This window comes from Alternaria ethzedia, assembly GCF_023757985.1.
Source record: "Alternaria ethzedia strain BMP 0044 chromosome Unknown scaffold_5, whole genome shotgun sequence".
In the NCBI taxonomy this organism is placed as follows: Eukaryota; Fungi; Ascomycota; class Dothideomycetes; order Pleosporales; family Pleosporaceae; genus Alternaria; species Alternaria ethzedia.
Genome location: NW_026056198.1, coordinates 1,241,201 through 1,266,467, shown reverse-complemented (window position 1 = coordinate 1,266,467; position 25,267 = coordinate 1,241,201). Strand labels below are relative to the sequence as shown.

Here is a 25,267-nt window from a genome sequence, read left to right as displayed (position 1 = left end):
AAACATGGAAGGCGCCAACCCAAACAATGGGGTATGAGGGCCCGTGCGCATTCGCCTGGTCTTGTGACAGCGCTCCCCGCGTCGTGCATTGCATCAAGAGCTGCACGTTCGCGGCCGTTTTTAGTCTATTGTCTATTGCGAGTCTACCTAAACGCCTCGCTCTTGTGTAGAAATCAACGCTCTCAAGACCTCTGAATATGTCCGCCTTTCAACGTTAGAACGGCACATCCATATCCTCAACACGCTCCTCTTCCTTCTTTCCCCCACCCTGCTGTTCGTGCAAAACTTCCTTGATGAACCCAATCAACGCATTAACACTAGCTTTCTGCGTGCTTGGAAGGAAGTGTCCCCCGGGGTGATACACAACGTACTTCTCCTCGCTGTGCTCGCAAGCCTGGACCAATGCCAGACTGCGCGCCTCTTCAACCACGACGTCTTGCGTACCCAAGAAATGCAGCATCGGTGTCTTGATCTTAGGCTCATAGAACGCGTGATAAGGGTTCTTTCCACGCGCTGCGAAGCCGCTATAGCTGACCGCAAACTTGAGCGGCGGATGTATTGTGCCCTCCATGTACCCGGTGTCCTCTTCGAAAGACTCTGGGAACCTCATACCGCCCTCAGGATACAGCTTCTCGAATGCGGCGCGACGGCCTGGCTCGAGCAAACTCGCGACCATAGCTGCCGCTGCTCCACCTTGTGAGAATCCCACGACACCGTCAAAAGGACCTTGTTCTTTCAACACGCTTGCGATGCGCTCCAACCCTTGCTCCATGCCTTCATATGTGTATGGTTCTCCTGTACCTTTCCTCCTCCACCACGCCCATGCATCGATTTCTTGCTCCTCTCCGTCCTTTGCATCTTTGCCCTCGCCATCTTTACTTGTGTTTCCCGCTAGGAACGATTCGTCGGCGGGGGTTAAACGTAGCGGCGCAGTAGGGTATACAAGTTCGATGCCTTTGGGGAAGGCTTTTTGTAATGTCTTGCGCAGTGCGCCGGTCTTGGCTTGGAATAGTGATCCTGATTGCGTGTAGCCATGGAGCATCAGCAGCTTTATCGGGCGATCTGGGGGCGGGGCGGCGGCCATGGTGCGCCAATGGGAGCGGACGCGGAAGTTGGCGAGTGTGTAAAGACGTGGGTCTGAGAGGGCGAGGAAGTGTTTGAAGCGCATGTACAGGATGCGCAAAGGAACTAGAGTGCAGACGTGTCAAGGTGGCTTGTAGAAGGCGTGATGCTGCGACACGAAGTTTTGGGTGTTGCTTCGGAATGATACCGATTCTCGGGATGCCGATTGCGTCATGGGCTAGCGGAAGACCACCTGGGCAACTACTCACGGCGCGAACACATTCTACGAGGTACGCAGGATAGACGCGGATATCAGTGTTTGACTCTTTTTACACGATGGATTCACGATAATTGTGAATGCGTTAGAGCCAGAGGCTACAGAGCCACGAGAGCAGTGAGGCGCGCTCTTTTTGTATAGACAGTGGTACTCCTCTATACACTCCTTTGTGCGTCTAACTGAATATCTACACATACGCCCTCAATCGAAATGACTCGGAGAGCGCGAAGATCTGGACACGCTGTCGACCCCACTATCCTCCCCCGCATTCATGTACTTCCGATACGGATTCGTGGATTTCGAAGTTCGTGAAGCCACCGACGGCGCTACTGACCTTCTTGATGCTTCAGATCGAGGAACAAGGAATTTGCTGACATCGCCAATATCGGACTGATCGGCATCGGAGCCTGCCGAACTGGGGCTCTTCTTGCCTCGCGTCTCTGCATCTGTGTCGTCGCAGACAGTGGAGTTCTCGCCCGAGTACACGGACGGCGCAGAGTGCGCTGATGACGCATACGTGGCTGGATAGGCACTCAAAGGTACCTCGGGGTCCTTGTCGAAATGCCATTGTAGCTGACGGTGGAGGCGCCGATAGTTGTTTTCTCTCATGAGGAACGATCGTTCAATGACTGTCTCGATGTCGTTCTGCGACGCATTAGTTTCGGGTGCACAGTCGCAAGCTGCATAGGTTCTTACATATGTCAATCTACCGTCGAGAATATATAAGCCCATATCGTTGGTCTGAAATTGGAAGCCAAGCTCGATCAGCGCATACTCTTCCACAAGGGCTTTCTGAATAGTGATCGATTCTTTGCCTGATGCTGTCTCAGATGCGCAAAACTGCGGTTCGTAGTCAGGGTCAAAGAAGTAGGTATGTATCGGTTGACTCCCTAGATAGTGAGTCTGACCTTTGCCTAGACAGTGTTAGTACATGGTTACCGAACTTTTGGGACACATCATTACCTGATATACGAGTGTAGGGTGTCCTCCATCCGGCTTGCCTCATGGTCAGCAGAAGCTCGCTTCCTAGATTAAGCGCCGAGGACTCCCAAAAGATGGTACTCCTAACAATCTGGTCATCCGTGTTGTCGTAATTATATTGTATGAGTTGACTGGTGTGAAACGGATCGTCTTCAGCGTCTTCAAACACAGATTCGATTCCAAACCCAGCCAGCGACTTTTGCAGCCTGTCCATCCTTTGAGAGCGTCTGTCGGCTTTGACAGGGAAGACGATCATCTGCTGAGACGGTGAGTTACTTTCCAATGTGCCTGTGCTTCCCAATGAAGTACGCGAAGCATGCATTGAGCTGATGGAACTGCGAAAGCTGTCACGACGAGAATTCCTTTGGGGGCGATCGCGATAGTTCGGCCTCATGTCCAGGCGCGCGAAACTTTCCAAGAATGGGGTGGAAGAAGATGCCGTAAGCGGAGCTCGTCTGCTTGTCGCATATTCTGTTACATCCACGCTGCGATTACCTTCCGCTATGCGAGTCCGTCTTATGGTCTGATCGTTATCTTGCTCTGAGCTCAATTGCTGCTCTTGTATTCCACGGAGTAGCTCTTCGTAGCGTTCCACTTGCAATTTGTGGACTTCATCGCTTCGTTGTCTTTCCGCTATGACCATGGCGTCAGCTCTTTTCCGTGCTTTTTTCTCGGCTTCCAGCTTCTCGGTGTTGAGGGCTGCTTGGGCTGCTTCCTTAGCCAACTGTGCCGCTGAGATCTCTCTCGCTGCCAGATCCTTCACTTGTTGAGCTTGTTCAGCTGCTCTTGCTTCCATAGCCTTCCTTTCCTCATCCCACATAACCTCCATGCGCTTTTGTTCTGCCCTTTGAAGTGCTACGAGACTTTCGAGCTGGTTCATCTTCTCCTCATCTTTCTCGTGGACGTCCTGCATTTGCTTCATGTACACCTCAGTTGTTGCATTTGCCCGTTCTCTTTCGCTTTGTACTTCGCGCTCCTGTAAGATCTTCGCCAGTCTTGAGAACGGAGGGTCTTCATACCCGACTGAGGGTTCTGGGTTGCGCTTCTCGAGTAATTTCTCCAGCCGAGCGAGAAGCCCGTCCCCTCCAGCCTCATCCGATGGCGGTGGAGGGGGTGGAGGAGGAGGAGGAGGAGGCCCCATCATGAAAGGCATAGGTGGAGCTTGAGCTTGAGCTGGAGACGGCGGAGGGGATTCAAAGACTGGCTGATGGCCTGGAGGGTGTTGTAGGTATGGATTAGATGCATGTGCTTGTCTCGGCGGCTCGGAAGGTAGTGGCACGTGTGATGTCTCCCGCAACCCCGGATAGTATCCATAATCGACAGGGGGCTGAGTATGACCAGGCCTGAAGGGATTCGAATACCCTGATCTGGGTTCCTTCTGAGGATCGTGAACGTTGACCCAGGCATGGTTTGGTGCACTGAAAGCTACATCCGTTTGATCACTTCGAATCGTGCGAACTCTCGATGAAGGCCGTCTGGATCCAGCCTCTGCGCGTGGCAGCTTCACGCCAGGTTTTCTTTCTTTAGATCCACGTCGACGTGGACGAGTGGTTGATGTTTTCCCAAATTTCACGTGTTGATCACCAGCCTTTCGCCTAGGCGACGGGGGATCGTTGTAGATTGGCGACGATCCGTATGCATAATAATCCTCTGTATTGCGGTCAGAGGTTCTTGCGCTCCTCGTACGGGCTTGTTGGGTGTTGCGGCGGAAGTTGTACGGAGGTGCATTAGCATCGAACGTGCTGTCTTCCTCAGCACTCTGGAATGCTTCGTCGTCGGACCCGACAGGCTCATTCTCCTGTTCCCACTCGTCCAAAGATACGTCATCATCCTTCTTTGCTTCCTCCACTTTTCTCAGGATGTCTTCCCTCCAGGTATCATCCTCAACTACACCCTCAACACCGTGTTGACGAGTTGAGCTGAGACTGATTTGATTGGGCGAAAGCGTAGTCCATGAGGAGAGTAGTCTGTTTACTACTAGATCGGGTTCTGTCTGTCTGCTCCACAAGATCATAGCCTTCTCATCTGGACTCGAAGGTCGTCTCTCAGGTAATGTGACCGGCTCAGAAGACGATGTGTGGCTACTTCTCGTGGCCGTCTCAACGCTTTCATCCACGACGGACGCTTGATGGAGTTGACGTTGTTGTGGGTATGGGGGTGGAGGACTTGTGTCGCCAGAGCTGAACACCATCTGAAAGAGCCAGGGCGCAGTGTCAGAAGAGGCGCTCTTCCATAGGTCTAATTCAGCCGAGGAGTGTGGTTCCGTGCCTGCCTCGAGCTTTTCATCTTCTTCTTGTGCACTCTCTACAACGTGCCTGCCCGCCTGAACAGCGCTTTCTACAATCCTACGGAACCGATTGAAACCTGGTCGGCCATGGCTTTGACCGTTTGAGTCGAAGTTGGCAGATCTGGTATTGTGAGTGACCGCAAAACTACGAAGACAACATCAATCATGCTTACGGCCGATTAGCCTCTTCCCTGGCGAGGCGGATGACACTTAGCTCCAGGACCAGTAGCGTCTTGATTCCCTCGATCTTCTTCAGAAGACCTTTCACTTTAATCTTGTTCGACAACCACTTGAGCCTTACGAGGCTTCGTCGTCGACTAATTAGTAATCGAATCTCCGCAGCGACCCCTTCGTATCTCGATATGATGGCGCGAGTATTTGCGAAGAATGCTGGCTTGCATAGATTCTGATGAGTACCAAGAATCTCTCCCAGAGTCTGCAGACTTCCTGCGAGTAGAGATATTTCATCCGCTAGTTTAATTGAGTATGTTATACGCTGATACTAGAGCAATCTGCCTACCGATATCCGCTATCTCTTTAGGTGCATTCTTAAGTGTCCCGACTACGCTGGAGAGAGCAAGCGAGAGCTGGGCCGCGCTTGCACCAATGGTGATCGCTGACGCGATGATGCTAATAGGATCCATTTGAACGTAGACGATGCGAACGACAGTTCAGCGGACGCGGGGAGCGATGCGCTGGCAATAGAAATCAGAGCACGTAGCCTTGTGGCTTACACAGCCTCTTTCATGTTCGTCTCCAGGTATTACATAGCCTCGCCGCTTTGCTGCAGGCTGACGACCATCCATTGGTTGTCGGGCCCATGCGGGTTACACGGAATTGTGTTGACGGTTTCGAGCTGAACTTGTGGGGGCCATGCTGCATCTGCAAGCCGGGGGCAGCAATGCGGCTAGGACGGGTACGAGCGATGTCATACGGGTCTGGATCGAACAGTTGGACGTGCATGGCAAAATGGTGTGAAGCTCCGATCCGATTCCAGGATTACTCGAGAGTTGACTTGGTTATAGGGCTCTATGCTGAACGTTGCCTACATGTTTGCGGCGTAATCACATCATGGAGCATCCGACCCATCGCGTATTGTAGCTGTTGTGCTATCCGGCATCGCCTCCAGCTCGAAAGAGCTCCATGCCAGTCTGTTGATGCCTGGTCGGATGATTGCAAAAAAGCGACTTAATTCTTTGTTCCGTCTTGCAGTATCCGGTGAGGAGCGCATATTAGTGCTGACTGAGTATTGTCGCTTATCAAGACGTGGTGAGGCTGAGAAGGAGACGGGACGAGTGTGGAGTAGAAATGCGGGATGTCTGAGTGGCTAGCGCGCCTCGGCTCTTGGCAGGTGCAATCCAAAAGTTATCGCTCTCATGACGACTGCCCGCTGGAGCTCAACCCCATGCCGCCATGAGCTTTCGACCAATACTGCCGCGGCCAATTGCAGCGCGGGATGCGAACACACTATGTCTGCGGTGTTGGCGCAGACTCGCAAAAGCGCCGCTGCAGTCCCGGAGACCAATTTCTTTCAATCCGTCGTATAGAGACGACGCCATAGTAGCCGGACGAGGCGGTACTGCTTTCGGCAAGGACTACTTCCGGGCGAACCCACTACTAAAGGACACATTCTGGAGGTCGGGGCCAGAGTTACAGAGCTCTATTCTGTCCATCAAATCGGCGAATACAGGTGGGCAGCAAGCGGCGAAGGAGGATGGCACAACGAGCACAGAAGAAGTGTTACCACATAGGCGGCGGAAGAAGGCAAAAGAGCAGGCAGTAGAGAACTCGGAGGCGGCATATCCAATACCACACGATGCGTCGTCCAAGCTGGCACACATATCGTCGAGCCTCCCGCAGCAGTCGCTCAAGCGCATGATGACTACATACCTCTCGCTATCGAAACCGCGCCTCTCCTTCCTCGTCGTCCTCAGTGCAACGGCCGCATACTCGCTGTACCCCGTACCAGGTCTGCTTGCCCCCGCAGCAACCGCCACTCCGTCCCTCTCGACCCTCACACTCTTCTTCCTCACATCCGGCACGGCGCTGTGCTCGGCATCCGCAAACGCCTTCAATATGATAATGGAGCCCGCACACGATGCTAAGATGAGTCGTACGCGCAATCGGCCTCTCGTTCGGAAGCTTATCAGCCCTCGAGGCGCCATCATCTTCGCCGTCGCGTGCGGGGTGCTTGGTACCGGCGCCCTCTACTACGGCGTCAACCCCACGACAGCGTTCCTTGGCGCCGCCAACATCGCCCTTTATGCGGCCGTGTACACACCCATGAAGCGCATGCACATACTGAACACCTGGGTTGGCGCCATCGTGGGAGGCATTCCGCCGCTCATGGGCTGGACGGCTGCAGCGAGTCAGTACGCCCATGACGGAACTTGGGAAGAACTGCTGTTTGGTGAGGGTTCGGCTGGAGGATGGCTGTGCGCTGCGTTGTTGTACGCCTGGCAGTTCCCCCACTTCAACGCGTTGAGCTGGGCCATCCGCGACGAGTACAAGAACGCGGGCTACCGCATGACAGCCTGGGTGAACCCTGGAATGAATGGACGTGTCGCACTGCGATACTCAATTCTGATGTTTCCTGTCTGCATCGGTCTGTCATACTGCGGCGTAACCGACTGGAGCTACGTAGCCACGAGTAGCGTCGTCAACGGCTGGATGGCACTCAAAGCCTGGCAGTTCTGGAAGGCCGAGGGACAGAAAGGAACTGCTAGAGGTCTATTCTGGGCTAGCATCTGGCACCTTCCCATTGTCATGGTACTCGCCATGGCCCAGAAGAAGGGACTTGGAGAACGTATTTACCGCAGCATTTTCGGCTATGCTGACATTGACGAAGAGGATCTGTACTACGAAGCCGGCGAGTTCGAGGCAGAGGAGCAGAAGCAATTGGCCTTCGTCGAGAGCAGACGAAACGCCTGAGATTGGCGTACCTGGGAGACCCACATTGCATGCTCGCTGTCAGGCAAGCACATTCACCGTTCCCGCTCACCCGTTGACGATCGCTCGATCAACAGGTACATGTTTCCATACCCACTGTACTATATGTCATTATCACGCATCTAGAAGGTCGCGATCGGATTTAACGAAAACAAGCTTCATGTCCATAGTGTTTCGCATCTTCGTCCCGGGTTTTCTCCAAGTCCTTCCATGCCGCCACGATACTGCAGTCCACACGCTCAATATATTCTAGCAGCCATTGTGTATCGCTTCGAGTAGTCGCCTCCATCCAACGTACGCTTGTGGTGCAACTAGAGACGCCATTCAATCTACCAGGATGGCAAAGCTGCCTGTCGCAATATCGGAACCGGGTCATGTGTTTCGACTACCGGACAGGGGGACGCTGCCTGCCGACCAATGACTACATGCTAGCGCCACTAACCTCATCTAAACATCCATATGTTTCTCATGAATTAATTGTACTGGGTCTCGCGTTTCAACACCTCGGTTCGGCAACGCCCCATCGCCTACCATCTCTTTTACCCGCCGGAACATTATCGACCTACTCGTGGGCAAGGCGGCGAAAAAATGAAGTACCACACGCCTGAGTCTGGGGCGCATAGTACTGCAATATAGAAGAACCTGGATGTGTGACGGCTCCACTACCAAGCCAGCAGAATGGTTGTATATATAGAGGGGGCTTTGGTACTTCGTATAGACAACAAGATACCCATCATCACATCTTCTTCACAGTAACCAACCATGAAGTGCTCCGTCCTCACCACCCTTCTCGCTGTCGCCAGCACAGCCAGCGCCCACTACACCTTCCCCGAACTCGTCGTCAAGGGCCAAAAGACCGGTCTGTGGCAATACGTCCGCAAGACCGCCAACTACCAATCCAACGGTACGCCTCCCCATTAATACCCATCACTTCCCATCCAAACACCCATCTAACACCCATCTAGGTCCCACAACAGACGTAACCGCCGACGCCATCCGCTGCTACGAGCTCGCCCCGGGTACAGGTTCAAAGACCTACACCGTCAACGCCGGCGACTCCGTCGGCTTCACAGCCGCATCCAGCATCTCGCACCCGGGCCCCCTCCAATTCTACCTCGCCAAGGTTCCCGAGGGAAAGACAGCTGCGACCTGGGATGGAAGCGGCGATGTGTGGTTCAAGATCTTCAGCCAGGGCGCTACCTTTTCTGGTGGGCAGATGAACTGGCCGAGCAACGGTATGTCTTCCCCTGTTCTCTACCTCGCACTCGTACAGAATAAAAAGCTGACGTGATCGTGTGAATAGGCAAACAGGAAGTCGACGTCACACTCCCCAAATCCCTTCCTTCGGGCGAATACCTCATGCGCGTTGAGCACATTGCTGTGCACTCTGCGTCCACCATCGGTGGTGCGCAGTTCTATATCTCGTGTGCGCAGTTGAAGGTTGAGAACGGTGGCAGCGGTACTCCGGGACCCAAGGTTGCTTTCCCGGGTGCGTACAAGGCGGACGACAAGGGCATCCAGCTCAACATTTACTACCCGGTTCCTACTAGCTACACTCCTCCCGGCCCTGCTGTGTGGAGTGGTTAGATGGACTAAGGGTGAGGGACAAATGGGGAGGATTTGGTTTCGTGTATATATTTCAGAATGAAACTTTCATGTCACATACTCTCAGCTTTGTTGAGGAACTTAGATCGCATGTAAGCGTTGTGAAATTGTTCTTGTTATATATTCTTGTACATTCTTTGGCCTCGTAAACCATCTCAATACTGGGCTTCAGTCCTATTTCGCGCTAGAGCCAGCGTGTGAGCTTCCGTGCTTCCTCCGACTCGAGCTCTTCTTCTCCTTCTCCTTCTTGTCCTTCTTTTCTTTCTCAGCCTTCTCGGGTTTCTCGGGCTTCGGGTCCTTTTCAGGCACCTCAGGTGCTACTTCCTGTTGCTCCCTGACTTCCTCGGGCTTACTACCCACCCTTCTTACGGCCCTGACAACGTCATCTGCTCGCTCGATTGCAACTTCGTGGCCTACACCGTCGAGTACCTTGACCCTGACATTTTCCTCACCCAGGACTGCTCTTGCATCCTCGGTGACTTCGTCGGCGATGATGACGGGGTCTGTTTCGCCGAGGATGAGCCAGACTTCCTTCAGTGGGCCAGCGCGGTTCTCGATGTTTTCGCGGATAACGGCCCAGCGCTCTTGTTGATTCTGGATGGGCGCGTGACGGATGGTCGATATGAAGGCTGGCACAAACCCCTTGTGGTTTTGTATCTGCCAATCCACGACGGAAGAGACGGTAGAGTGCGGGTTGCCGGGCAAGAGCATTTGGTTGCTGCTCAGATATGTCTTGTCTCCTTCGCTTGCAGTCGTGGTAGTCTCCGCATTCTCTACTGCTTCAGGGTCGCTCTCAACTACTTTGCGTCCTGTCCATAGTTTGCTTGCGACAAACTTGCGTACCATCCATTCCGGCATCCAGGAGCTGTTGTAGAGCATTTTGCTGGAAATGGAAATGCGGTTTTTGCGGATGAGCCCACTAGGAGCGACGAGGACGAGCCCGCGGACCAGCGAGGGGAAGTACGATGTGAAGTCTGCAGCGATGGCGCCTCCCAGAGAGTAGCCGACTATGGTGAAAACTGACCAGTGGATGGGCGAAGATTGTAGAGCGAGCAAGATCTGGCTGGTGAAGAGGCTGGAGTCATAGTTGGTTGTGTCCGGGTTAGGGCCATCAGAGTAGCCGCGACCAAAGAGGTCTGTTGATGTTGTTAGTATGATTATTTTGTAGCATAGCACGGACTGTCCACGATGCAGTTCGGTAATCGCATCTGCAGTGCACGTGGTTCACCGTTGGTAGGGCTGGCGGGCCCCTTGCCCAAACGGGCAAAGCAAGGAACCCCATGACACAGTCCTGCGCCCGGTTCAACGTGGGGCATGCAGATGTGGCGATCATAGAAGCTGCACAGAAAAACCATCTTCTCCATGTTCAGGAAGACGGTGTTTGGTTTCACGGCTTTGAAACAGCGAAGAGGAAAGTGATGGGGCAAAGACTAGCAGTGACAGCAAGGAGGACCCACCAAAAAGCATGACACGTCGGCCCCTGCCAACCAGTTTGTGTGCCAGGTCAGTCAAGGCAATGCTCGGAGTCGAAATGCCATGGATGAGCAAAACTTTTTCTCCATCCCTGGGGCCAAACTCATACACGCGGATAGTTCCCCATGGCGAATCGACATCGCGGGCTCCGGGCAGTGCAGCTGGATGGTATGGAAGTTCTGCAGCGTCCTCGGGAGACAGATCCGGTAGCAGGGAATCCCTGGGAGACGGAATCGGAGGCCGTCTGGCAGACTTTGAAGATGAAGTCAGAGCCCATAGAATGGATAGTCCGCCAACAGAGGCAGCGCCTATGATGGCATAGCGCTGGACCTTGGGAAGGCGCTCGAAGCGGGACAGCTGGGTGGCGGTGATGTTGGAGACCCTCTGGATGGCAACCTCGGCGGCTTTGGGCTGGGGCTTCTCGCTGGCGAATAAGGAAAACATGGCGATACAGGAATAGATGTAGAGAGTCGGACCCTGAGGCGGTGGAAGAATAAGCTGATCGCCATGGCGCTAAGCGATCGCCGCTTCCGCTGGATGCGCCACATGGAACAGGCCCATTGTTGCCATACCGTATTTCTTTTACAGCTCGGTTCGGATGCCATCGCCTGCCGTGCATGCGGCCGGCCTTACTAGAGACGCTGCCGCATGCATATCACACGAACCTTATCGCGACGTAACGTGAAATAATGCTCCGCGTACCAAGGCCGAGTTGAATTGGCGCTGATCTCGAGGCGGCTAGCCCTGCTGCTGTGGAGTGAGCCAAGTCTGGGAGCGCGTCAGCTCAATCCTCACAGCCACAAGCTGAGCACGGAGACGCTGCGTAGTCGGCCCTGCACTTCTACACATCCTCCCTGCCCACGGCGTTGCTGACCCGGGGACAAACCACTGCATTCTGACGAACCCCACTGTCTTTTATCTTCTCGCTGACCTTGCATTTACATTTCCCTTTCCTTCTCCTCTCCGCCCCTGCGCCATCCCCCAGGAGGGTCGCATGTCTGGTGCCGTCGTTTGCGGACCCCCGAGAACATTCACGCCTACATTTTCGCATATAGCAATACTACGATACTAGAGCAGTCGACTGCCATTGAGTCTGAGACAGCAACGAAGCATCCGCGATTGGCTGGGTCCTGTAGCGCATCATGGACGACTGGACGTCGAAACAGCTCCCTGAGCGCCTTCCCTTCTCCAAGAAGCGCCTTCCCAAGAAGGTCATCTTCTCGTGCGTACAGCTATGCATGCATAAGAGTAGTAGAAACTGACCAGCACAGATATATTGGCGACTACCTCATCATACTGCAAGCCCACCCTCGCCGCGTCACACGACCTCCTTCCCAGCTCGATCCGGCTAACAAAGCCATAGTGTTCTCATGATAACCTTCACCATTGTCGACAAGATCCCGCCCTTCCACCAGCACTTCGCCCTCGAAAACTACACCCTGCACTACCCGTTCGCCGAACATGAGCGCGTACCCGTCCCGTGGCTATGCGTCTACGTTATCCTCGCTCCCGCTGCGGTTATCGCACTCTACACGATGGTTATCGATGGGCTCTTCTCACACCAGACGACAATGCCCGCAGGCAGGGCTGGCATCAAGCGCCTATCAGGGAGATATCGATTCAAGGATCGGTTGTGGGAATTGAACTGTGGCATCCTTGGCCTTGGCCTGAGCATTGGCGCCGCCTTCACCATCACAGGAGCCTTGAAGAACGCCATCGGCAAGCCACGGCCGGATCTGATCAGCCGCTGCATCGTCGATGAAACCAAGCTCAACCTTGAAAAATACGCATTACAAACCATCGACATCTGCAAGCAGACTGACAATTACATTCTACAAGATGGCTTCAAGAGCTTCCCCTCCGGGCACAGCAGCGGTATGCGACATAATTGCACAGATAAAGCATCTACTAACGCCGTCCAGTCTCCTTCGCCGGTCTCTTCTACCTCTCCATCTACCTCGCCGGAAAGCTACACGTTCTCGATGCAAAGGGCGAGGTCTGGAGATCATTCCTCGTCATGGTTCCAGCCCTCGGCGCTGCTCTGATTACCGGAACCCGTATCATGGATGCTCGTCACCACCCATTCGACGTCCTTTCGGGAGCCCTACTTGGCATACTCGTATCATGGGGCTCCTACCGCCAGTACTTCCCTCCTGTCTCCGAGACATGGCGCAAGGGACGCGCATACCCAATTCGAGCCTGGGGTCAGGCATCGCGCGCACCACCGCAGCCCACGATAATGGTGGATGAGGATGTACAACCGCTGCAGCGCATGGCCAAGCCAGCGGACGAGGAACGCGGAGAAGCGTCTGGTTACTCGTCTACAACAGCCGTGCCTGAAGGCAGCGGCGACCACACAGGCAACGTCTTCCGCCAACAGATCCACAATTCGCAACGCAGACGCCAGGAATCAGGATCGCAGTATGGCGTTGATCGCAGCGATACAGCAGCATCAAGCAACTACCGAACCGGCACGATGGGGTCCACTATGACGTCGAAAGTGCACACGTACCAGAATCAATTGCCAGCTACGAATCCCTTCGCAGTAGATGTTGCGCGTCAACGTCAAATGGACACTTACGACTATTCGTCTTCAGAAGATGACGACAACTACGAGTTGCAAGCAAGGACTGGCGTGTACAACCCAGTATCTGGGAGGTTGACAGACACTGGATACCACCCGCCAGTGGGTCTCTCCCCAGTACCCACACCACCGCCTCCAGTCAATACCATCATACCAGACCAGCAGAGGACAATGTCACCTACGGGAGATTTGGCGGATAGGAGAGGCGCTCCACCAATGCCACCGCCACATGCTATAAGTACGGCACCTCAGCAGATTTGATAGGAATACGAAAAGCCTTGTTTAGCAGAACGCCCGGAGTTGTTTTTCTAGACATGCGATCAAGCATATGTTAGCATGTTAGTGTATTGAATATACGTGTAATCTTCACCCAAGCATGGTCGAGACGTTGCGCAAGTGAAGTCTGTATTACAACTACTAATTGAACAGCCCATATCCCCAAGAAAGAAGCAACAGAGAGATAAGCCTATCCCCTGCGTCTTGTGCTTGGACTCTTGCCCGCGGCATTCGCATACGACGGCGTAGCACCGCTCGAGACGGCACGCGCCATTTCCTTCCTGTCAGCCGCGATGGGTTTTTCCAATTTCTTCGACTCCGTCTTCTTGGACGCGGGCGCGTTCCAGTAGTATACGACCTGGCAGAAGAGGATAGCGTTGAGGGCGAAGCCAGCGATGAAGCCGTAGAGGATGAGCGGGTCGTCGACTTCTTGGAGAGTTGTGAAGATTCGAGACAGGGAACCGAGGAGGTAGTTGACAACCTGATAGCCATGTTAGTAAACCATCTCCTGTAATGCAGGAAAATGAGAACTTACAGCAAAAGCGCTCAACTGGCCCGTCCCACCCTCACTCCACACCGTCAGAATCTGAGGCACCTTGCTCGCAACGCCCAACACACCAGCCGTCGCCTGAAACAAGCTCAACTTCTCATTATCAACCCACTGGTCATTAAACAGCGCCGCGCCCGCCGCCGCCAACCCCCCAATCCATCCCGCAACGCCCACACCCCGTCCACTGTATTTCAACACCAAACTCGCAATAGCAATATTCTGCACGAGAATAAGCGCCGTCTCGCCATACGTGCTAAACGGAAATCCATGGCGGACGTTGTACGCAAGGCTGATAAGGTAGCTGCTTGATTCGAGGAGGTAGGACAGGAACGAGAGGCCGTCGGCGGACTGCGAGTTGAGCAGTTTGAGGAGCTGTGGGATCTTGACGATGGAGGAGGCGCCGATGATGCCGATGCCGAGGCCCTTGGAGATGGCGAGTTTGACGCATTCCGTGGCCGTGATGTCGACGTTGTAGATGAGGGTTTTGTAGCATTTTGGGCCGAGGAGCGAGATGCCGACGTCGGCGATGGGTTGGGGCAGGTTGTGCGTTATGGGTTGGATGGCGGATTTGAGGGCGTCCATGGTGGGTGGTGATGCGCTGGGTGGGCGACTTGGGCGGGTTGTTGGGTTGGGCTGAGAGGGGAGGACACTTTGCGGATACGAGGCGTGAGGGTCTGAACTTTTGGCCCGCACGCACGCTGACGCAAGGCTTGGCACGCGTAGGGGTTCGCGTGTTTACAAAGATCTGTGGGAGGGCGCATCGTGTCACGTCATTTTTTGTGTGCTAATTGCTACATCATACATTACTACTGCCATTACTGCCATTACAACCATTACAATGCTATCGCGCCCTAGCCACGACCGTCGAAATGCGAGAAGAATGCTATGGTATACTACAAAATGGTCCCGTCAAGTAAAAGGTGTCCGAAGACTCGCGAGATGGTAAAAGATCAAAGCGACGGTCCGGTCTGTACTTAAAACACGTACTGCAGATATGTAAGCGACGATTCAGTCAAGACGCGATATGTTGGACTTACCGGAATGAACAAATAAGGCACCTGCCTCTCATACTCCTTCCATGCCTCGCCGTACTTCTCCCGGCACTTCTCAATGTCTCTCAGCGCCCTGTGGATGATCATACCCGCAAAGAACACCGAGTAGAACCATGGGAACGGGCTGCTGAAGCCGGTAATAAGACCCCAGCTGATTGCGAAGAACAGATCGCACGTGTAGTGAATCTTACGCGCCTTGCCATACCAGCCGTCAGCCAGAATCTTGTTGCCGTGCGATGTCTGGATGGTCTTGGGGTTGGCGATGCGTCCGTACTTGAAGTAGGGGAAGGTAGTGCGCTCATCAACAACACCACGCTCCTCTTGACGGAACTGGTTCTTTTGCGAGTTGGTCGTGTCCCAGATGTAGTAGACGCCAAGGTAGGCGAGGGTGAGGAGGGCGGTGAACCAGGTTGGGAGTTGGTATTCAGAAGGGTGGTGGTTGGCGATGAACAGGGTGCAGTGGCAGTACGACAGAGGTACACCAGCCATGTTCCAGAAGATGAGCATGAAGCCGAGCTTCTCGTAGTACATGTCCCAGGTTGTGATGATGAGGTGCTCTCCCTTTGCGCAGGCGCCGGCGTACAGGTAGTGGGCGAAGAGCAGAAAGATGGCTTCGATGGACACGTAGCCATACTGTTCGTACTGCTTCAGGCAGGTACCGAGCGAAAGGAAGAAGAGGATGAACCACGGAATGCGGACCTCGAGGAACATCTTGAAGTCCAGAATGCCGAACAGTCTGGGGTTGAGCTCCGCACCAAGGAAGAAGTCGACAATGGGGTTGTCAGTCATCCGAAGGTCAGCGCCGCGGACACGAGCTGAGACGTATGCGATTGTCGAGCAGAGGAAGCCTGAAAGGATGGCTACGCTCATGATGTGGCCGAACTCGTCGATGAGAGTGTACAGCTTGAAGACACCAGTGAAGTGGAGCGTCAACATGATGACAATGCTGGAGTAGAAAGACCACATGGCCGAGCAGTAGTAGTCCAACTGCTTTCCACCCAGATGAGGCAGAGCCTTGCCCTTGCGGTAGACACCCGGCATGAGCATGTAGAAGGCCATCTGCATGAGTCCGAAGAACCAGTAGATCTGCCACGCTTTGTTGTTCGGGAACGCCTCGGTCTTGACCAGATACCACATGTGTCCAAAGAAGTCGCCGTAGCTCTGGCCCGCGGTCGGTGTAGGGAATTTGCCGTCGTAGAAGGTCGCTCCAATCCACATGTAGTACATGAGCGCTGGGAAGCAGATCATCATGCTGCTCATACCAATGGCGCCTCCGAACTCGTGCAGGCCGGACTTGTCTTTTGGCGAGAAGAACTTTTCCGCCTCCATCTTGTAGTCCAGCTCGACGATCTCCTTTTCGCTCTTTGGGCGCCCGTTTGCGTTCCCGTTGGTGTGTCCATTCGTGTAGCCGTTGGCGTGTCCGTTTCCGTTGGCATGGCCATTGCTCTTTTCCTCGACTTCGTGCTTCACATCGCTGTCGCCAGATCGGAGAGGCTTCAAGAAGTTCTCTGGCTCGGGCGTTGATTCGTATCCGTCGTCGACATCGGACGCAAGCGATTTGCGTTGCGACTTTCTGCGCCCGGGGGTCTCGACAAAGCCAGGACGGTCAGGCTTTCTGCGTTATGCATGTCAGCAACTAATGCACATGTCTGCACAGTATGCACGCGCGACCTGGCATTCACTCACTGGGGCGTCTTGCCGGCCTGCGACCGCGTCACTCGCATTGACATGGCTACTGTAGGTGCGGGTGTGGCGACGCGCTCTTTCAAGGGGTTCAGACTCGAAAAAGATGAAGCCGAATTTTTGGCAAAGATGACAAGATATGAAGTAGAAGAACTGCCGCTGAAAAAGGTACAAATGCCGTCACAGCACGATCATAAAGGCTATGTACACGGCGCGAATCACCAATGGCACAAAAAGCGGCGGTGAAGTCTTTGTGTTTGTTGACAAGTAGTATGAATTCGGGGAGTTGCTCAGGGCTAGGGGTAATTTGCGCCAATCGGAGCGCGCAGGGCCCGAGTCCGTGACATCAACATGGGACGCTACTGGTAAATACGGTTTATACGGATGTAATTTTGCAGTGGAGTGCCTGACGTCGCGACGTGAAGTCTGAGAGAGTGACATGACGTCGTAATCTTTGTAAGCACCCCGAATGCTAAATGATGCTACAAGTTCCCAGACCTAGCATGCGCTTCGCGAAAGTATAAAGTTCGCTACAATGAAATCCTCTGCCATCCACCGCTACACCAGTCTTGCTGTGTGGTACTTGCATGTCGTCGTGTGGGCCGAGTTGCCCACTCGCCTGACGTTGTTGTAGTTGCAAAGACAGATCCAGCAAAACTCAAAGCGGCATTTCGAGCCTATGAAAGTCAGCAAGCGGTCATTGACGTCTAAAGCAACGCGAAACGTACATGTCATGTGGTCGCAGCCATCGTTCTTCTCAATATTCCACGTACATCCGGGACCGGGACACTTCTTGGTCAGCTTCCCGATCGCTTGAAGACTTGCTTCTTCTTGTGCTCTCTGGTCTCGCTCCTTGCGACCAGAAGATCGATATTCAAACTCCTCACAAGTTTCGCCTTCATGCCATGTGTTCTCGTGGATGATACAGACTTTGTGTCCACATGCTACACATGTGAAGATATTGCCTTCGACACCGCTCATGTGGATCTGACCGGAGTCACACGCTCGACACCATCGGAAGTTGGCTGTGCCATTGTCAGCTTTTGAAACCTAAAAGTGTTGTTGCTACGACTCACGATCTTCGCTGAAAGCTGCTCGGGCGATGAACGTGTCGTATTGCTGGAAGATCTCCGGTTGCGCGTATAGCCGGATCTCATGGTATGACAGCACTGTCTCGCATTTGCTCCCTGGACATTTGGCTTCGCGCCAGCTACTGCTTTGAAGCTGCGCGGTTATCCATCCTGAGTAACAGTCCGCACACGTCTCCGGTCGATGATCACATTCAGCAAGAGAGGGTAGGTCGACAACATGAACGCTATCGCCACAGACGACGCAATCACGACTCCGCAGATGCGTCCTCTCATCCATGTAGGTGCTCGTCGCCTGTGGCGTATCGACCGGCCTTGCGTTGTATTGATGGAAAGGCGATACACCATCAATATCCATTGGCTCTCCATACAGCGCCACATAGTCTTGGATTCGCGCCCTTTCGGGAACAACAACTTTGGCCTCGTCGGGTTCGGGGTCTAGATCGATAGGATGCTCTCGTGTGCCGATGTTGGTAATGGCCCGCCGCAAACTGGCTAACCGTCCACTCTTTTGAGACGGTACCCGAGGAGACGCAGCTCGAGGTGCAGATGATTCAGACCCTTCCGCAATGCGCGAAGCAGTCGTTCGATAAGTCGCATCCTCTTCCCGTTGCAGATGCTCAGCCAACAGACGGTCTTGCTCTTCTTGAGCTGCGTAATCTTTATCTCCCCGCGGAGACCTCAGCCCGTGTGTACTTCTTGTAGCTTGGATTGGGTTCTGATTTTCGATTTGCGCAATACGAGCTGCAAGGTCAAACTCCGAACCCTCTGAGCTGTCCGAGCTATCGGGTGTTAGCATATCTTCAGAGCTACTGCTCGATAAATCAGGACTTTGACATCGATGGTCAGGCCTCATTCGCAGAAACCTCGCCTTTCGAGTTCGTCGTCGATTCAGCGACTGTCGTGATAACCCGCCTGACTGGAAGAAGTTTGTGTTTTCGAAATTGCCTCCAGGGCGGTCCGAGCCTGCAGTCGCATCAAGTTCACTGTAATCGTCGATCATTATGGGTTCGCTATGTGTCTGGCCCTGACGAGGGCGGTTCACACCCGGCTGTGTCGTTTGTGAACGCGGCTCCTCTCGAAAGCTCGGCAAGATGGGATTCGAGACCGCCATCCTGTTCCATGCTGCTTTGGCGGCTATGGTCTTGGTTGATGTAGAAGATTGGAGGGGAAGTGAGAAGTTTGTTGCACTACTAGACGTTGACAAGTCGGCAGGTGCGAGTGGCACATTCGGCAGTCGCAGCTTCCCCCACTGCTCGGTGAGTGCGTCTCTCACTGTCAACTGTGGAGGTTCCTTCCTATGTATCCGGGGCACGTCGCCTTGTTCATCCGACTGTAAAGGATCGTACGAAGATGGTTGCGCGGAGATTGGGTATACAAGATGTGGCTCGGGAAGCACAAGCGAAGCGATGCTGAGACTTCTTCCAGGCTGGACAACTTCGCTTTGTTGTGTTTGTGGACGAGTCTTGAGAAGCGATCGTGGGGCGGGCTGTGACGTAATCCGGCGCGTGCGCACGTGGTCAGCCATATGTGGTTCTCGCGCGCAAGACACTGGCAGTGCAACTTGAGGATGACTGGCATTAGGCGTGACGGAAGAAGACTCGGTTATCGACTGCTTGGGTCTCCCTTTCTTTGGCTTGAACTTGTGAGAAAGACGTTTCCCGAACGCGAGCTTCGATGGTCGATCCGGCAGGTAAGCCTGAGAGAGTCTGGATGATATGTTAGGACTTGATTGTAAACATGCAACATTTCGAGCAAGGTTGTATCGCACTTACTCTGCCATGGTTGTGGTTGCTGTGTCTACGCAGAGTCTAAAGCTGGCTCAGCCCTGCAGACGGTTACCTGGGTAGGCTGTGCGCGAAGCACATGTGTAACAGTCTCTTCCGGTCTCCGTATGGTTGAGAAACTGCAATGGGTTGAGGAGAATTCACGCAGGGTTGAAGGTGCAATATCTGAGATTGTCAAGGAGTGTGATGAAAGCTGAAACTCAAGGGCTATGTGCGAGAAAGCTCACGAGGCTGGGCTTCGTGTGGCTAGAGATATTTAGGGTCCAATGTGCAAGGCCCAAAGGACCGAAGATTCATTGGAAGGCTTGAATTCAATGATCTCTCCGGTGATAGTATGCAGCCACTCGCATCTGTACCACGCTTGCCGACCAATTATTAACTAGGGCGCTACCCAACCACTGGTCAACTCACCCAGAAGATAGACCACGATTGCTCAGCCTACTTGCATCCGAAAGCTCTTAAACCTTCCGGGCGGGCTTCACTGTGCCAACACATACTCCAAACCCGACACCAGTGCTTCCATCTCCAACAACACCTGTGTAGCGCACCTCGTCCCCATCATTGAGGTAGCGTAGCTCAGATCCATCGCTCAGTTTGCTTGGAGCCTTGCCGTTCTTAGTCAGTTCGAGCAAACATCCATGTTCATGTTCTTGTTCGCCCGACACTGTCCCGCTAGCTACCAGATCTCCTGTGCGGAGTCCACAGCCGCCGATAGTGTGGTGCGCTAACATATGCCTGAAGGTCCAGTACATCGTCTCGAAACCAACCTTGCAGGTCGTAGTCTGAGTACCGTTTCGGAGGATCTGACCTTCAAGCTGGATGTTGTAGTTGATGCTGTTGGGATCGTCCATGAAGGAGGCTACAGGCTCCATACGAGGCGGGGCCGAGACCTCATGGGGCTTCAATGCTTCTAGCGTAACGACCCAAGGGGTGATCGAAGTCATAAAGTTCTTTCCGTTGAAAGGCCCAAGCGGATTCATCTCTAAGCCTTGGATATCTCTCGCGCTCCAATCGTTCAGCAGAACCAGTCCGAAGATATGGTCATCCGCGTCCTTTGCGTTCAGATACGTTCCAGCTTGAACGGGTTTGCCGATGACTGCCGCGATTTCCATCTCGTAGTCCAAGCCCCGTGACGGGCCAAACATGATCTTCTTCTCCGGAACGGTGTAGTCCTCGATGAATTGACCCAGAGGTCTTGTAACGGATGCCCCTGAGACTGTGATTGAACTTGACCGGCCTGCGTAGCCCACGGGGTATTTCATGAAAGCAGGTGGGTAGGCACGAACTCCTTGCACCGCTTCTCCCGCATTCAGAACATGGTTTGCTGAAGCGCTGTAGTCTGTGAAGTCTCCGACACTGACTGGCATATAGAGCGTAACATCGCTGATGTTCTCTGAACAATTGGCGTGTGACTTGCTCTTATATGCTTCTTGTATCGCAGAGCGTACGTGACTCTGTATGTCTTTTCCCAGCGCGGCGAATGTGTTCAACGTGGATTCGCGGAAGATGGAGGATAGCGGTGCTGAGATGGCTTTGAGGGAGTCATGCTCCGCGAGCTCCGCGAGGAAGATGACCTCGTCACCGATGCGTGTGGCACACTGTGGTGCAGAGCGCTTTGACGAGCTTGCGATACCGTATGGGATGTTGTTTACACCGAAGTGCGAAGCGTAATTGTCTGCCATTGTGTCATGAGTCTTAGGTATTCTGGTGTCAAGATTTCGGTCGACTTGTTAGCAAAGAGCAATACACGATATCCAACTCGCAATACTCAGATTCCAGACTACAGTTACCAACATTGACCCGAACCTAAGCTCGCGAGACATTGTGTAGGTGGGGATTACCATCTCGGATACAGCTCCTCCACATCCCATCAACTCCTGTAAGCTAATATGTCCGGAGCTGAACACGGCAATGCTCGAGAGTGGAGACTGAACGTTCCATGGTTATCCGGCTGAAGTTGACGCAGCTATTGATCGCGTCCAGTCCAAACTTCGCGGGACAACCTTCAACCCTTCGGCCGTACGCATTCGGTCTAGTACGGAAGTGGGCAAGCGCGTCCGTCAATCGATAAGCAGGACACGCGTCATCTTCACTCTCGAACAGTGGCAGTACTTGTCGCTTGCTCACATCTCACTCCAACCCGAAGACCTTCGTACAACCCCATCCGACAACTCTATTCAAAACAATTGGGGAAGCTTGTGTACTATGCAGGACCCCGCACGGGATATACCGAGCCTAGGCCGGCAGATGGCGGATGCAGGGTCTCTGCCCTCCACATCGGGATCCTGTATATGAGTTCACTAGACGGGTTCAGCGCGACGCGTTTGAGATGTTTATGATCATCAGGTCTTGAATCTTCTTCCAAATCACACGAAGCGTCTGTATTCATACATTACAATCAGATAATCTTGACGCTCAGTTACCTCTTCATACCCCCAGATCACCTCCAAAAATGGCCTCCAAACCCCAAATCGCCAATGACCTTCCCAAGGTTAACCGCTTCATCACAACCCACGATCCCACCACCAAGAAAGCCATATTCTCCGATGCGGTTCCAGAAGAAGCCAAAGTCGACCACATTCCCAATGCCGACTTCCGGCTCGGATACGTTACCAAGGGATTTCCCGTCGATCTGAACAAAGACGCCGACCTAGCGGTCTACAAGCCTTACCTCGAGTCATCTCCAGGTCTGGTCGTTGGAGGAGGAACAGTGCTACGCTTTGTAGACGTAGCACCTGGTCATCTTTCCCCTATGCATCGTACAGTCTCTCTTGACTACGGTGTCGTGCTGGAAGGTGAGATGGAGTTGGTGCTGGATTCGGGAGAGACAAGGTTGATGAAGAGGGGAGATGTTGCGATTCAGAGGGGCACAATGCATGCTTGGAGAAACACCAGCACCACATCTTGGGGACGCATGATGTATGTTCTACAAGAATGTAAACCAGTAGAGGTCGGTGGTGAGGCCCTAAAGGAGGACTACGGAAACATGCAGGGTGTTCCAGCATCGTCGTAGACGCAGTATTACTTGTAGATATATGAAGCCTCGCATCATCGCGCATATACATCATCTTGCTCTGAGCCGTGCTGTGCCATATGTAGCTTCAACCAAATTTCTTGACATCGTGAGTGCGGCATACAACTGCCCTTGATGGCCGAAGTTGAAATGGCATTGTTAGTACAGGGAGCGAAAGCTCGGCTGACGCCGGCTGATCAATTGTCCCGAGGCAACAAAAAGTGAAAAGCTCGTACGAGTGCAGACCAGGTGTCAAATGTTGGGTCTGTAAGAAGGCGTGTTCCACCTGTTCGCGTGTCTGTACCTAGGTAATCGTGGAAGGTCAACTTAGGCAACGCGCCAAGTGGAAGGTGGCACCTCCACATTCCGAAATGTGCCCCTCGAACACTGCCGCCGCACCTTACCAGCGGCGCGTTGTCGGCACGAGCATCCACTACGCGTCGCAATATGATGTATATATCCAAATGCTGGATGAAGTATGTTTCTTTCTTTCCAAGTACCAAATACGCAAAATGTCTGACCAGCTAGAAATCAAAGATGCTTACTCGATTGACGAGTCGTCGTTTCCCTACCTGTACGAGCAGAATGTCGCAGTGCCGCTGAAGACATCCTCAAAAGGCATCATTCGATGCAACGTGTACCGGCCGAAGTCTACGAAGGAGGGCACGAAGCTTCCTGTGCTGGTGACGTACGGACCGTATGGAAAGGACATCCACTACAAGGAGTAAGTCGAAACGGAGGTTCTCAGTCGTGCAGCAGCTAACATCTCCAGCTTTCACGGAAAGTCGTTCGCCGAAGTCAACCCCGAACATCACTCTGATCACTCAGCATGGGAGACGCCAGACCCAGGTTTCTGGACGAAGCATGACTACATCATCGTGCGCGCCGACGAACGTGGCTTGGGCCAGTCTCCAGGCTTCTTGGACACCATGTCGCGCGGAACAAGCGAGGCTTTCTTCGATGTCGTCGAGTGGGCCGCTGAGCAGCCGTGGTCTTCTGGAAAGGTCGGCCTGCTCGGTATCAGCTACTATGCTGGATCCCAGTGGCGTGTGGCAGCGCGCAAGCCCAAGGGGCTGGCTGCGGTTATTCCCTGGGAGGGCATGAGCGATTACTACCGTGATCGATGCCGCCATGGAGGTATCTTGAGCAACAAGTTCATCGATTTCTGGTGGTAAGTATTTCTCGCAATTTGTTATACTTCAGATACTAACTTGACCTTTATCAGGAATCGTCAGGTCATCACCAACCAATATGGTCGCCCAGGCCGTGCCGAGCGCAATTGGGGACCGGACACCGTCGATGGTAACCTCTCGGAAGAAGTGCGCGCAAAGAACCGACAAGACCAGACGATCGATACCGCCGCATTCAAGTACCGCGACGAATCATACTATGCAAGCAAAGAGTACGACATGAGCGACATCGAAGTACCGCTGCTCTCGGTCGGCAACTGGGGCGGCATTCTGCTCCATCTCCGCGGAAACATCGAAGGCTACGCACATGCAGGTTCTGAGTTCAAGTACCTACGAATGATCACAGGAAGGCACGACTTGCCATTCTACTACAAGGAGGAAGTGGAGATACAACGAAGCTTCCTCGATGCTTTCCTCAAGGGCGATGACAGAGTTGGGTGGTCTGTCAAGGGCAAGCTTCCTCCTGTTGACATGGTCCTGCGCAAAGGCGACATTGGCTTCAACGACGCCGAGAAAGAAAAGGTGTATGAACGACGAACGGAGAACGAGTGGCCCATTGCACGAACCCGCTATTCGAAGTTCTACCTTACGCCATCCCAGACTTTGACGCAAGTCCAGCCCATCACCAACAGGCCACAGAAGCTGTCGTACGAGGCGCTTGGCACCCTCGACAACCCCAAGCTTCTCCAGTTCACCACTGCGCCATTCGAGGAGGAGACTGAGATTACCGGCCACATCGTCGCACATCTGAACGTCTCCCTCTCAGCGCACTCCAACGGTGTAACGCCATCCGACATCGACCTCTTCCTCACACTACGTTACATCTCGCCCGAGGGCAAAGAAGTCTACTACACCGGCACAGCAGGCGATCCCATTCCCCTCGCCAAGGGCTGGCTGCGCGTCAGCTTCCGCAAGACCAACCCAGACCACCCAAAGCACCGCGAATACCTCCCATGGAGAGATTACTTCAGCACCGACGTCCAGCCTGTCATACCCGGCGACGTATACGCCGTGGATGTGGAGGTTTGGCCAACCAACGTCATCGTTGAAAAGGGTGGCAAGATCGTGTTTGAGATCAGTAGCGGTGACACACAAGGAAGTGGTATCTTCCAACACAACCATCCTGAGGACAGGAGCGAGGAGAAGTTTGCGGGATGGAATCATTTGCATTTTAGCGAGAAGGCTGTGAACTATGTCACTCTGCCGGTTGTGCCACCTAAATAGATCAGTAGATATATTGTTGCAACGGAAGTTCAGATGTTGTTACATCAACTTGTCTTCACCGTTTTCGCAGAATCATGTGTTTGACGTAAGTCGCATAAGCACAAACATACGATGCGGAACACTAACGATGAAGAACAGCGTTGATCCAAGTCTTCAAGTATGGCAGGACGTGAGATCGCAAACTCG

The 25,267-nt window shown here is 53.5% G+C and overlaps 11 protein-coding genes across 11 annotated transcripts; 5 read left to right on the top strand and 6 right to left on the bottom strand.

The window, feature by feature from the left end:
• Positions 1-214: 214 nt before the first annotated feature.
• On the bottom strand, positions 215-5,251 carry J4E87_003139 (uncharacterized protein; the record flags this gene model as incomplete). Its single annotated transcript, XM_049374772.1, has 6 exons — positions 215-1,188; positions 1,594-1,984; positions 2,036-2,253; positions 2,303-4,728; positions 4,781-5,078; positions 5,128-5,251. 6 exons carry the CDS (start codon positions 5,249-5,251, stop codon positions 215-217), a joined length of 4,431 nt encoding a protein of 1,476 aa, XP_049235763.1.
• A 769-nt stretch (positions 5,252-6,020) lies between these two features.
• PFT1 (Protoheme IX farnesyltransferase, mitochondrial) lies at positions 6,021-7,538 on the top strand (the record flags this gene model as incomplete). Its single annotated transcript, XM_049374771.1, has 1 exon — positions 6,021-7,538. The coding sequence occupies one exon, from the start codon at positions 6,021-6,023 to the stop codon at positions 7,536-7,538; it is 1,518 nt and encodes a 505-aa protein (XP_049235762.1).
• A 780-nt stretch (positions 7,539-8,318) lies between these two features.
• Positions 8,319-9,143, top strand: J4E87_003137 (uncharacterized protein; the record flags this gene model as incomplete). Its single annotated transcript, XM_049374770.1, has 3 exons — positions 8,319-8,460; positions 8,522-8,791; positions 8,860-9,143. 3 exons carry the CDS (start codon positions 8,319-8,321, stop codon positions 9,141-9,143), a joined length of 696 nt encoding a protein of 231 aa, XP_049235761.1.
• Positions 9,144-9,335: 192 nt separating this feature from the next.
• Positions 9,336-11,078, bottom strand: J4E87_003136 (uncharacterized protein; the record flags this gene model as incomplete). Its single annotated transcript, XM_049374769.1, has 2 exons — positions 9,336-10,297; positions 10,619-11,078. 2 exons carry the CDS (start codon positions 11,076-11,078, stop codon positions 9,336-9,338), a joined length of 1,422 nt encoding a protein of 473 aa, XP_049235760.1.
• Positions 11,079-11,776: 698 nt separating this feature from the next.
• On the top strand, positions 11,777-13,479 carry J4E87_003135 (uncharacterized protein; the record flags this gene model as incomplete). Its single annotated transcript, XM_049374768.1, has 4 exons — positions 11,777-11,856; positions 11,906-11,932; positions 11,998-12,509; positions 12,557-13,479. 4 exons carry the CDS (start codon positions 11,777-11,779, stop codon positions 13,477-13,479), a joined length of 1,542 nt encoding a protein of 513 aa, XP_049235759.1.
• Positions 13,480-13,684: 205 nt separating this feature from the next.
• J4E87_003134 (uncharacterized protein) lies at positions 13,685-14,626 on the bottom strand (the record flags this gene model as incomplete). The annotated part of the gene is made up of 2 exons (XM_049374767.1): positions 13,685-13,975; positions 14,030-14,626. 2 exons carry the CDS (start codon positions 14,624-14,626, stop codon positions 13,685-13,687), a joined length of 888 nt encoding a protein of 295 aa, XP_049235758.1.
• Positions 14,627-15,018: 392 nt separating this feature from the next.
• Positions 15,019-16,826, bottom strand: J4E87_003133 (uncharacterized protein; the record flags this gene model as incomplete). The annotated part of the gene is made up of 3 exons (XM_049374766.1): positions 15,019-15,030; positions 15,082-16,711; positions 16,783-16,826. 3 exons carry the CDS (start codon positions 16,824-16,826, stop codon positions 15,019-15,021), a joined length of 1,686 nt encoding a protein of 561 aa, XP_049235757.1.
• Positions 16,827-17,337: 511 nt separating this feature from the next.
• On the bottom strand, positions 17,338-19,650 carry J4E87_003132 (uncharacterized protein; the record flags this gene model as incomplete). Its single annotated transcript, XM_049374765.1, has 5 exons — positions 17,338-17,456; positions 17,508-17,804; positions 17,856-17,931; positions 18,085-18,649; positions 19,643-19,650. The coding sequence occupies 5 exons, from the start codon at positions 19,648-19,650 to the stop codon at positions 17,338-17,340; spliced, it is 1,065 nt and encodes a 354-aa protein (XP_049235756.1).
• A 462-nt stretch (positions 19,651-20,112) lies between these two features.
• Positions 20,113-21,336, bottom strand: J4E87_003131 (uncharacterized protein; the record flags this gene model as incomplete). The annotated part of the gene is made up of 1 exon (XM_049374764.1): positions 20,113-21,336. One exon carries the CDS (start codon positions 21,334-21,336, stop codon positions 20,113-20,115), a length of 1,224 nt encoding a protein of 407 aa, XP_049235755.1.
• Positions 21,337-22,106: 770 nt separating this feature from the next.
• J4E87_003130 (uncharacterized protein) lies at positions 22,107-22,667 on the top strand (the record flags this gene model as incomplete). The annotated part of the gene is made up of 1 exon (XM_049374763.1): positions 22,107-22,667. One exon carries the CDS (start codon positions 22,107-22,109, stop codon positions 22,665-22,667), a length of 561 nt encoding a protein of 186 aa, XP_049235754.1.
• A 512-nt stretch (positions 22,668-23,179) lies between these two features.
• On the top strand, positions 23,180-25,081 carry J4E87_003129 (uncharacterized protein; the record flags this gene model as incomplete). The annotated part of the gene is made up of 3 exons (XM_049374762.1): positions 23,180-23,391; positions 23,440-23,838; positions 23,893-25,081. 3 exons carry the CDS (start codon positions 23,180-23,182, stop codon positions 25,079-25,081), a joined length of 1,800 nt encoding a protein of 599 aa, XP_049235753.1.
• Between the last annotated feature and the right edge of the window lie 186 nt (positions 25,082-25,267).